At 32.5% G+C, this 13,264-nt stretch overlaps 1 protein-coding gene across 1 annotated transcript; it reads right to left on the bottom strand.

Moving 5' to 3' along the window:
• Nucleotides 1-10,147: 10,147 nt before the first annotated feature.
• LOC143592608 (WRKY transcription factor 71-like) lies at nt 10,148-11,289 on the bottom strand. Its single transcript, XM_077072492.1, has 3 exons — nt 10,916-11,289; nt 10,546-10,687; nt 10,148-10,294 (listed from the first exon to the last, which is right to left on the bottom strand). Exons 1-3 carry the CDS (start codon nt 11,268-11,270, stop codon nt 10,171-10,173), a joined length of 621 nt encoding a protein of 206 aa, XP_076928607.1. The 5' UTR covers nt 11,271-11,289; the 3' UTR covers nt 10,148-10,170.
• Nucleotides 11,290-13,264: the final 1,975 nt, after the last annotated feature.

Genomic DNA, 13,264 nt, shown 5'->3' with positions numbered 1-13,264 from the left:
CACGCATGTTAGATATTTAAACATATGTTGTATGCCAATACACCTGGGCTAACTCACAAGTTAGAAAAATAACCGATTACAAAATTGGTTTTAAACGGATGTTTTTTTAATCACCGTTTCTAACACGATTTTTAGAAAACAGACGATTACAACTATCATTTTAAAATGAACGGTTTACTATGAACCATTGCTAATACAGTTGTTAGACATAAAACCTCAATGGTTATCTAAAAACCTTCTTACACTGTTGTTAGAATACTAACGATTACAAAAATCGTTTCTAAATCAAACGGTCGAATCAAACATTTCGTTATCTAACACAACATTTTGTAGATATATGATTGTACTCCAATCTTTAAAATATCTAAAACCAATATTGTACTACAAATAATATTTCTCAAAATTATTTCTAAAGTTTCATGAAAAATATCTTTTATATCAATTCTTTCGTGAACCCAAAATGCTTATAAATAAGGTTTTAAGATTGTAGCAACAATCTCACGAAATCTGTTTTAAGATTGTAGGACATGATTTATTTTTTTATTAAAATACAATAAACACTAACGATACTCTCGTTAGTAATGGGAAATATAGGAGTACAATACCATTTACAAAATAGAATAAAATGAATATAATATACATTTTTTTGATATTCAAAATAGATAAGATAATGCGCCTTCATCAGGTACTTCATGTAATAGCTTCGTCTTGTGCCTTCATCACATTGGTCATTGACTAAGCTTCTTGAATCGCGTATTCTTGAACGATCTTTCGTGTAGTCTTTAACGAGAGCTTGATGTGTATCTTCTTGTATGATCCTTTGCTACAAAACTGAACAAACTAATGTTGACGGTTGAGGTTGAGACATGTGTTCAACACGCTTCCCTTAAAACAGATTTCGTGCCTCTACATTAGACAACGCGCCTGTCTCCCAGGGTACAACATCCGAAGCAGTTTGTACTGCCGGAGATGTCCACACGCCCGAGGACACAGTAGTTAAATTGTAGTGTTAGAACTTGTGGGAAAAACAAAAAGAATGAAACGGTGGTGGAATCGAATGGAGAAACTCATCTCTATATGTTCTCAACATATGATTCTTTAAAGCTTTCTTTTTCACCATAACTCTTCATGCATGCATGTATTTTTTCCTTAAATTTCCTAGCTTCTCATTTTTCTAACTCTTTCAAATGAGGCACATAACCTACTATATTATACAAGAGTTAAGGGTGAGTGAAGATCTTCACTTAATTCTCTAATAAATTCCATTAAATGCCATAAAGAAAACTCTACTCAAGAGTTTCAACATATGAAGAGTTATAGTATTAATAACCTAATAAATTAATTTCCATTCATTTTTTATAATTTCCCTAACATCGATAACCTATGAATTAATCTAAAAGAATCAAGCTGATCAAAGTTATGGTTCCACTCAAACTAATCAAAAGTTGTATATTCGCTCAAGCTTATTATATAAGTTGCATGCAACACTTACTTGCTCAATACAGCTAATTATTCACATACTAGTTTTAAATGGTAAATGACTTTCAAATACTAGACACGTCAACAAACTAGCGTACCTATCGTATGAATAATATGGTTAGGTAAGATACTGGTTATCAATCCGTGGACAATGTGGCTGCTGATACTAGGATCTATCGATATGCAATCACTGTAAAAAGAAAAGAAATTGTTTTAAACATAAATGAGCTAAGATTAAAAAAAGAAACAAAGGCAATACTAAGAATGTCTTGATGAAATTCATATGACACCATGCATGGTAACTATTCAGAATTGAATCCTCTAAAACAAGATGATTCTACGGAACTAATGAGATGAATGGGTGATATTGTCTACGTAACTATTTTGGAACCTAATCCACTAACAGCTAGGGCTGACAATTCCTGTTTAACATGTTTAACTGGTTAGAGACCACGCAATTAACACAAGTATCAAACATGAGAACAATTTGTTTAACACTTGGATTTGATGGTTAGAGTGTGATAGTTATACGCTTTATGTATCAAAAAAGAAGAAATGATATGCTTTAGCCTCCTAATTTTAGTTATATTTAAAAGAAAGTATAAAATTGGATAGCACACTTTTTTGCTAAAAACATGTTATCAAGTCTAAATAGGTGCCTAATTTGCTAGCCCTAATAACAGCGTATGAACACTTATTATTCCAACAAAGCTAGTCTTTATTATGAACACTTATTATTCAAGGCTTCTTAAGCAGGTTCTTACAAGACTATGAACAGTGTAATTTATGACTCATGCAGATTCATTTAAGGAAAATCTTAACTAATTTCCATACCCCATTTATTCAAAATTTTCATGTAGGTAGATCACACGTTATATCAATTGATTACCGAGTTGTTAATTACCTGCTAGGGATTTAAGCCCTAAGGTAATCAGCGCTAATATAAACCTATAAATAAAACAAACCGAATCTGGCTAGCATAACTTCTAAGAAAGACTAATTTGAATCACACAACTCAATAAAAAATCAACAATCACATGCAGTAAAATCATAATACATAAACAAATCATACACTCAAAGGATCAACAATGTCTTAAAATCATTGCATCCATATAATTACTAAGGCTATTTGCCGAACAGTATGAACGAAAGCAAACACTCAATCCAAGAAATCATGTTTTGATAAGAACAAAAGATAAAAACAACAAATGCAAAACCTGAAGGATCCATGATAGCGAATCCCTGACCAGATCGCAATCTTCAAGCTCCTGATCCGTTCTTGATCTTCAATCCTTGTTAGCCACATATGGACTTCGGAAATCACCCAAAGGGCTGCAAAAGTCGAACCCTGGTCAAAATCTCCCAAAAGCAGCCGTCAAAATGACTTAAAATAGTCCTTTTAGGGTTTCTCGCGAATAGGCTGCCGTGCTGCCTGTACATGTTTAGGATGCACGGGTTGTTTTCCAGCCCGAGACACACCCAGAATTCATATGTTATAGACACCGTCATATTTTCCAGCCCGAGATATGCCCGTTTTACATCAAACATTCACCTAATTAAAAAAAGTATTTGCTCAAGAAAAATAATTACTAAACTGAAATGTTTAAATGTTGTTCTAATCTGGTTACTATTCTATAGAGTAATTCTTTATATATTTCATGAGTTAGACTATAAAGAGTTAAAACAGGTTGGGCGTGTTCCAACATATTAAGAAAATATAAAGGACATATAGAGTGATTTGAAAGGCAAATAATTACAATAAAACGAATACCAACCATAGACGTGAATTTGAATAGTTTGTCTTTTCCACGATGGTGACCCTACCCTCTATTAAGTGCTGTCATTTTCTCTATTAAATCAGGAGCAAAATTACGAAGGCCTCAGGGTGTACGGGCTACTCTCAACTTTCTTGTGAAGTGCAAAATTTGTATAATTTATTATTATTTTTTTATTTTATATATCAGATACCGTTAGTAAATATTATAGTACATTAGGCTCAAAAAAATATTTTTGGAATACCCGTTTTCTTATAGATCCGTCACGGTATCAAATTATAACTCAATAAATATAATGTGTTAACCAAGAAAGCAAACAGTATGAACGAAAGCAAACACTCAATCCAAGAAATCATGTTTTGATAAGAACAAAAGATAAAAACAACAAATGCAAAACCTGAAGGATCCATGATAGCGAATCCCTGACCAGATCGCAATCTTCAAGCTCCTGATCCGTTCTTGATCTTCAATCCTTGTTAGCCACATATGGATTTCGGAAATCACCCAAAGGGCTGCAAAAGTCGAACCCTGGTCAAAATCTCCCAAAAGCAGCCGTCAAAATGACTTAAAATAGTCCTTTTAGGGTTTCTCGCGAATAGGCTGCCGTGCTGCCTGTACATGTTTAGGATGCACGGGTTGTTTTCCAGCCCGAGACACACCCAGAATTCATATGTTATAGACACCGTCATATTTTCCAGCCCGAGATATGCCCGTTTTACATCAAACATTCACCTAATTAAAAAAAAGTATTTGCTCAAGAAAAATAATTACTAAACTGAAATGTTTAAATGTTGTTCTAATCTGGTTACTATTCTATAGAGTAATTCTTTATATATTTCATGAGTTAGACTATAAAGAGTTAAAACAGGTTGGGCGTGTTCCAACATATTAAGAAAATATAAAGGACATATAGAGTGATTTGAAAGGCAAATAATTACAATAAAACGAATACCAACCATAGACGTGAATTTGAATAGTTTGTCTTTTCCACGATGGTGACCCTACCCTCTATTAAGTGCTGTCATTTTCTCTATTAAATCAGGAGCAAAATTACGAAGGCCTCAGGGTGTACGGGCTACTCTCAACTTTCTTGTGAAGTGCAAAATTTGTATAATTTATTATTATTTTTTTATTTTATATATCAGATACCGTTGAGCAAATATTATAGTACATTAGGCTCAAAAAAATATTTTTGGAATACCCGTTTTCTTATAGATCCGTCACGGTATCAAATTATAACTCAATAAATATAATGTGTTAACCCCCCCCCACCCCTTCTTATAGCAGTTTAAGATCTCTCTTTAAGAAAAGAAATTTCCACTATTCCCCCCTTCTTATAGCAGTTTAAGATCTCTCTTTAAGAAAGAAATTTCCACTATTTGGAATGAGTTTTTATAAAATTGTTATTTTGTATTTATGAAATCCTTTATGTGGGTTGTATATACGCACACTAGTATACCTTATCGTATGCTAAAGGGGAAGTGTAACTGTATTTTTGATAATATGTAGATCTGTAATAGTGTGTATCTTGTTTAGAGAGAATAATTTTGCAGATATAGGTTATATATCTTGCAATTTAAAAAGGAGGTAGCGGTCCAGCTTGTTGTCCGCTTGTCTTCTGTTTTGATGTAATCACTACCTTGATTTTAATTAATTTATGATTTCGTAGATTAAAGGTTCACATTCAACATAGAAAAAACAAATAAATCAGGAAAAAAAATAAGCACATAATAAAATTTTCTTCAAAATTTCTAAATTAAATCATTATTTTCAAAACTACTATGCCGTAACATTGTCAAAACCCGTTAGATACATGACAGGTTTTAAGTCAGACATACACAACAAGCTTTTCAATAATTTAACGGGGGTTGGGAGGAGATTTAGTAATATGGTATGGGTTTATAAATACCTAAACCTATCGCAAATCCAACCCATTATCATAGCATCTGACCCGGGTGCAAAACACTTCATAGTAAAATATTCAATGAGTCATTAGGTGCTTTTCTATATATTTCCTTTGTTTTACCTTTTATATTTTTTCAATAAAAGCAACGAAAAGAATTTGTGTAAAACACATCTACCGATTAGAGTTTGCTGGTTTGTTTACTCACCAAATGAAACAAAATGACCCAAGACTTCTCTTCAAAAGAAGTCATGACAGTAATATCATTGACACACGATTCTTAAAAACCACACATTAAGCAAGATTATCAAGTATACGGTTACAAGGGATTTAAATTTGATGTCACATGAAGGGTATGTTTGGCAAGGAGCTTTTAGGGGCTTCAGACTTCAAACTTTTAATAAAAAGCTCATACTCAATTAAAAGTCTTGTTTGGTTGAATGAGCTTGAAGCTTTTAGGTCATCAGAAAAAGCTTCTTTTTTAAATGCTACTACTACTAGCGTTTGAGAACAAACTACAAGCTTTTACATTTGAATTTACAGGTTTGGTACTTGAACTTTCATTAACTTTTGTAAATTTATATAATATTTACATACTTTACCCTTATTCAAAACTAACTACCCACATGACTCTTTAAAAGTCAATAACTTTTTCACACGTTAATATTATTTTAAACAAATTACATCATAAAAAAGAGCATTTTATTCTCTTTAATTTGAGTATGATATTGCTATACTTCTTTACCGGTTATGATTGGCAACAAGTCGAGTCAGACGAGCTCGGGTCATGTGTAAGACCAAATTAGGGTCGGAATGAGTCGATAAAAAGGGTTAATTTAGCTCGGTTCGTGTCGGTATGGTTTTGAGTTGAAAGGGGCCAGGTCAGAACATATTTCAGATTAAAACGGTGTCGGGTCGGAAAGGGTTTTAGATCAAAAGAGGTTGATTTAAAGATTATTTATTTGAAATTACTGTGTATTTTACCTTTGCTTCTTGATTTTCGCCATCGATTACAAGCTTACTGTCTTTGCACGAAGTACACGTCTGCATTCGAGTTATGCGTGCACTAATATCAAGTGAATCACGTACCAACACTGATTATGCGCTTGATGTTAGGTTGCACGCGCGCTCCGCCGCACCGCGCTGGCACCCAATTAGTTTTATTAAAAGCTCCAGCTATACTGCAAAATACCTAAATATATCTAAAAATCTTCAGCTACTCTGCCAAACACTTAAATATATCTAAAAAGCTAAAGTTACAGCTACCAGCTTTCAGCTAACAGCCACCAGCTAGCTTTGCCAAACATACTTGAAGAATCCTTAAAATTAATTACTATTATTTTGATATTTGGAATATCAAATATAATATGTAAACATTAATTTTTATTAAAATAGTTTATTAACCGATTTACTAATATATGAGGGAAACTTGTTACTATAGGGTGATATGGTGATATATTTAATATGAAAACGTTTATTTTTTTTTTAATTTTTTTAATATAGAAGTTAAGCTTTTAAAAATTAAATTACATCAAAACAGAAGGTAAGCGGACAACAAGCTGCGCCCATATATTTAGGAGTATTTTAGTCCTAAAGCACAAGCTCCGACCATTTACTTTCTTAAAATACAACTAGGGGTGAGCAGGAAACCGAATTAACCGAACCGAAACCGAACCGAAAAAACCGAACCGAAACATCAACCGACGGTTAATTTTTTGTTTTTTTGAAAACAGAAATTTCGGTTTCGGTTCGGTTTTTCATTTTTAAAAAACCGAAAAAAAACCAAACCGAACCGAACCGATATGTGTTTTTACTTAAATATTAATACAATTATATGTGTTTTTTTAAATGTTATGACCGGAAACAAAACACCAAAAGGATCTATCATTGATGGTGATGAAGATTATGAAGATGAAGAAGATTGGGAGTAAACTTTGAATATGAATAAGATGAAAAATGAAGATTGGAACTGAAGTTTTAGTGTTTTTTTATTAAAAACTTTGTTGAATTTTAAACTTAAGAACTCTTGCAAGTTTGTATTCGTTTGGTTCCACGTAACAAATGCCTATTTTTGTGTTTTGAATCTAATATGCATTTTCATTTTTTTGGAATTTTTTTGCAATGCCTACACACACAAAAAAAAAACCAATTATAACCCAACCGAAACCGAAAAAAACCCAAAAACCGAAAACCGAACGGTTTGTGTATTTGAAAAACCGACTTTTCGATTTCGGTTTCACCTAAAAACCGAACCGAACCGAACCGTACTCAGCCATAAATACAACACACAAATATCTGTCACAATAAAGTTCATCTACAAACAATCCAGTAAAAGAAAATAATTTATGCACAAAATTGAGTAAAAAAATTAGAAAAAAAACACACAAAAATTCTAGTACAAAAGTGTTGTACAACATAGAAATAGAACCCACTTTTTTGTATTTTTTTAGTTATTATCTTTTTATTAATAAGATAAATTAAAGATAAAAAAATATTTGATTTAATTATGCAATTTTGTTTATAAAAAATAATGTTGTATGAAAGAGTTATACATGTTTATAAAAAAGGAAGAAGTTTGAAAAAAAACATTAACAAAACTGGCTTACCCAAAAATGATCTTAATCATTTATTATAAAAATAAAAAAGTGAATAAATTTGTTTAAATCTTATAAATAATCCTAGTGAAATTACCATCTTACACACCACACATACTCGAAATTGGTAGATGGGTTCTATGACGATCATAAAATCTCATAGCGATGGAGATAAATTCAAATTTGAATATCAAAGACCCTCTATGGTGGTTATGTTTTGTAGGGTTTCATTCTAGGTATATTGGTTTTTAATGATCTTAACTATTGTCTTTTGATAACTGTTAGTCTCAACTAATAAATTGACTATTAATGGCCCCAACTTTTAATGTATTTGTTCATAATGGTCCGCGACTAACAGAATCCTAACGTCGTTAGTTTCAGGTCGTCGGAAAAACGGTTTTGGTCGGAAAATTCAAATTTTTTTCCCAAAAACTCAACATTTTCGTCCCAAACATCTTGGTAATTTCGTAACGACTTCGTATCCGACCTTTAGGAACTATTTTCTAGTAAAAACCTCAATTATTAAGGTTGCCGAAAACCTTAAAACCATCGTCGGAATCGGTTAATGGTGCTCAAGTGGTGATAGTTGGTTAGCGGTGAGTCAATTGGCGGTGATTGCGGTGTTCAGGTGTTGTTTTCCGGCAATAAATTTTGAATTTTTTGGCCAAAAACGTTTTCCCGACGACCTGAAGCTAACAACGTTAGGATTCTGTTAGTCACAGACCATTAGGAACAAATACTTTAAAGGTTGGGACAGTCAGCAGCCAATTTATTAGTTGGAACCAGCAGTAACAAAAAAAAATAGTTGTGACCATTAAAAACCAATATACCTCTATTCTAAATTGATGCATGTATTTTAACTACGTACAATTTACAAAAGGCCATCATATATAGCCAGAGTAAAGTGCCAATTTCGTCATTTTGGTTTGACAAATAATGCGAATTTAGTCAAAAAAGTTTATTTTTTGCATATGGACCCTCCACATTTCCAAATTCTTGCCAATTACATCCAAATCACTAACTCCGTTAAATTGAATCGTTAACTCAGGGGTAGACATGTCTTTTCACTATTTCTTTATTACATGAGTACAATGCCAAAATCATCCCTGAAGTTTGGTCACATTTGCTAATTTTGTCCAAAAATATTTTTTTATCACAATTAGATCCTCGATGTTTCCCAATTGTTACCAATTTCGTCCAATTTGTTAGCTCGGTCTAAATTTAACGTTAACTCAGGGGTGTTATCATCCTTTTACATATTTGTTTACATTGTTATTATTATTACGCTGAGCGAAACCCCTTATATGACTAAAAATAAAGAAGAATAAACAAACGGATAATATATTAGATTCAAACATAGGAATCGTGAAATGTTATATATGTCATCAAACAAACACATAATAACAATAATGTAAACAAACATGTAAAAGGACAATAACACCCATAAGTTAACGTTGAATTTAGACTGAGTTAACAATTTAGGCGAAATTGGCAACGGTTGGGAAAAATCGAGGGTATACTTGCGAAAAAAAATATTTTTGGACGAAATTTGCAAATATGACCAAACCTCAGGGACGATTTTGACACTTTACTCATATAATAAAGAAATAGTGAAAATATATGTCTACCCCTAACTTAACAATTAAATTTAACGAGGTTAGTGATTTGGATGTAATTAACAAGAATTAAGAAACGTAAAGAGTTCATATACAAAAAATAAACTTTTTGAAATAAATTCATATTAATTTCCAAACCACAAGAATAAAAATGACACTTTACTCTATATAGCCATGACGTCGAGAGAGGAGATGAGCATGCTCTCGATTTGTGTAATAGCGGTTCCATTATTTATACGTATATCACAACATAATAATAAGATTTGAACAAATGTATTTTCATTGGTTTGATTTTTCAATTATTTTAGTGGTGTTGCTTTTTTCTTTTTTTCTCACCGCTTATCATACTGTTATTTAGTAAAGAAGTTAATAATTGATTCTTAATTACATATTAATATATTACAAATCAAAACACACTTTTATACAATTTTCATATGAGCAATAATTACTTTTCATAATGTAAATAGCATTCTCTCATTTTCAATAACTAATACCCTATTTTTTTTCTTCTCTTCACGAAATAGAAACCTTAATACCCTCGAGTTCCATAGACAAGAAGTAAGTTGCTATTTTATATATAAGTAAACGCAATCAATTTACAACATGTAAGTTGATCACAATCTGATACAACTAGGGCAAAACGCCAAAAACAGAACTTGCATGTATAGCAGCAAGCAAAATCATTTATATTTTAAAAGGATCGATCCATAACATTTATGGGGTGATGAGAAAATAGTAATTAAATTACAACATTCTCCCTACCACCACGAAAAACATAAGCTAATAGTAATACTTATTAGAAGTTAATTAGGGCTTTGGTGGTTATGCACCCCTTCATAGGTCGTGATTACGTACCGCGGATCCTCTACATCTCTTTCCACTCTCTTTTTCACTGTACATCCTTCTGCTGAACAGCGGTAATAATTTCTGTATGTACATATAAATGAAATATACATGAGTATAACTAACCGCCGTAAAAGAAATATAGCACACCAACCAATATTAATATTTTTTTTCTTTTAGTTTTTTTTTGCGAAATATATCATTTAAACCTGAATCCATTTTAGTTAGAAGTTGTTTTAATCTGAATCAAACTGATACTTTTTTAAACGGTTCACTTTGATAATTTGACCTGGTTTGTTTACTGTAATTAGAAAATGACATTATTACCCTTGTACCTTGGGTTTGGGCTGTTCTTAACCATTTTCTTTCCATATTTCCTCCACTTGAAACCATCATCTAGGATCTCTATCTGTGATTTAGTTTTGAAGGCAACTTTCTCTTTTGTAGGCCTTTGGGTCTGTCCAATTCCACTGCCACCTAGCAATAATCAAAAAACTTATTTTTAGTCAAATCTTGATCATGGTCAAATATAAATAATGTTGTTCAAAGATGGCATGCATACATACACATCCTTCCTTGACCCTTAAATACTAGGACCCTTGGTGCATTAGGGTTACCCTATATGTTGCAACTGTGTGTTTTTAGTGTGTGTTTTGATGTGCATGTAAGATAAATATGATACAATCATCAAATGAGTTTTCTTACTGCTGTCATTAACTTGAAGATGGCTGCTACTGGCTCCAATATTGGACTGAATTCCATGGTCATTAATTGCAGCCTCTGGAGTGTAAAGTGGAGAATAATCTGGATATTCAGGAACAATAGATGTTTGATCTTCATTGTTCCAATTATCAAGACGAAAAAAGTTTTTGAATAACTCAGAAGTTTGTTGATTTGAAACATCGTATTCAATATCAGGTGAATCTACTGATCTAAAACTGTAGGAATTAGACAAAGGATCATCTGCATCCATTTGAAGTATGATTTGCATGATGCAAACTTGTGTTCCTGATATATTATCTTGATGATGAAGGTTTCCTAGTGACCTTCCTATGACCATCGTTGAAGCTTCGTCGTGTTAATGGCGACAATAGTGTCTGCTGATTTTAAAAAAATAAAATTTAAGGCCCCATGAATGAAAACAAATCCTGTGATGTTACAGTTTTAGATTACTTAGAAATGGAATTAGGAAAGTGTGAAGGAAATTGGTAAACTGATGGGACTTGTGTTTGGTGTTGATGATGACGTTTGTTCGCAAGTAAGCTCACCACGTCGACGAGGGCTAGAGGTGACAAGACTGGCGGGTCAGACGGAGTGGTTAATCGCTAAGTCATGTTAGTTGACCCTAAAAGTTACATTACTTCGGCAATAATATATAAATTTTGATTACAATGATTCTAGATGGTGTATGTATTTAAAATACACCGTCATTGATTTTTTACCCGTTAAAGATAAAATATAACATTTGTAAGTAATTATGTTAGGAATTATTGCCGTAAAATGTTGCTTAAAAGTTATTATATTCTAAATTAAAATTCACACAAACTTATATAACTTTATGGTGATTAACAAGAAGGGTATATATAAAAAATAAGTAGAGATATATGAGTAAAAAAAAGCTTGATAAACATGCATGTTCATAAAATCAATTTTGGGATATGAAAAGTAAAATCATTGACTTTGAAAAGTCAAGAATGAGCAAGTCAAAAGGATATTATATCAATTAAGTGATGAGAGGAGGACTTGTGAGTAGACTTTTGTGGCCTCAAGTGTATATCGACCCCTCTAAAACACCAAACACCTCATCATTATCTTTCCTATTCAGTGGTTTTGAAAGGTCCAAAATTGAATACAAAATTAATCAAGTTTTAGGTGTTTTTGAATAAATGAGTCGTGTTCAACTTAACTTATTCAACTTCTTTAATTAAATAAGTTGACCCTCTAATATGTTCAACTAAACATGTTGAGGAGATAACCTCTTTAACCGTTTTTTTTAATCTACCAAGCCCGTTAACACATTAATAACCTGATTACTACCCACCAACCCCTCAACCCTTTTGACATGTTTAAATACATGGTCATTCACGGTTTACATGGTTTGAAGTGTGTGTGAGCTATCACTGATAGTTTTATGAGAATAACAAAAATCCAGGTGGTATTCAAATTAAATCATTAGAGTCTTACTTAATATTAAACTTCTTTGATTTATTGGGTTTGATTATAACATCATCATGTTTGTATATATGATAGTGGCTTGATGATAGCATTTGATTTCGAGGCGCAGAATAAACCAGGCAGCTAACTGAATGCTGTTTTGAACCTGAACCGAACATTATAATTGAATTGATTTGTAACCATGTACTTTGACACCGTTTGAACCCGGTCAAATACGACCCAAACCGAAACCCGAAGGCTATTTTCAACCAGAACGAATAACGTAGTTGAAGTTGGTTTGTAACCATGCATGTTGATACCGTTTGAACCTGGTCAAACCCAACCTGAATCGGTTAAAACTCGGTTTCAAACACAATCCTATCGTAGAAATTGGTTGGAACCCAAGCCAATTTCAACAAAAACCAGTTAGAAACCGAATAGCTTCAACCGAGAAAGAGGCTCGAAGCTTTGGTTTTTTTACCCGATTTCAATTGCAAGTGTTGAAAGAACGACATTTTCCAAACGTTCATTGATGTATATAAAAATATACATCCTTTAAGCGTCAAATAATCTAAAAAACTGCATCTTTTATTATATTATCTAGTTCAAATAACTACTTATTATGTTAATTTCTATTTTCAGGTATAATCCAGTCTCAAATGAAGAAACAAGTGAAAAGCGCGAAGAAAAACAAAGAAAATTAAAGAAAACAGCTTAACACACCTTCATGTTGCAAGCAGCACACCCCTATGTTACCTATGCAAGAAAAGACGACAATCTGAAAAGACAAAATTTGATGCCAGCTGGACATGGGGCCGTGCCACAGGAAGCACACCCCCGTGGTCATCTTTCAGAAAAGACAAAAAATATATATCTGACACCCAAAAACACGGGGCTGTG

The sequence above is a fragment of the Bidens hawaiensis genome, unplaced genomic scaffold (genome assembly GCF_021521415.1).
Source record: "Bidens hawaiensis isolate Kalapana, Puna unplaced genomic scaffold, B.hawaiensis_p1.1 tig00041096_1, whole genome shotgun sequence".
NCBI classification, from domain to species: domain Eukaryota; kingdom Viridiplantae; phylum Streptophyta; class Magnoliopsida; order Asterales; family Asteraceae; genus Bidens; species Bidens hawaiensis.
This window is presented reverse-complemented; position numbering and strand designations above follow the sequence as displayed.

Bases quoted from the DNA above. Each gene is read 5' to 3' on its own strand.
- LOC143592608 (XM_077072492.1), bottom strand. From the start codon at position 11,270: ATGGTCATAGGAAGGTCACTAGGAAACCTTCATCATCAAGATAATATA. The intron at 10,688-10,915 runs GTAAGAAAACTC...GATTATTGCTAG, and splicing joins TCTTCAAGTTAATGACAGCA to GTGGCAGTGGAATTGGACAG. The intron at 10,295-10,545 runs GTACAAGGGTAA...ATGTACATACAG, and splicing joins AAGAACAGCCCAAACCCAAG to AAATTATTACCGCTGTTCAG.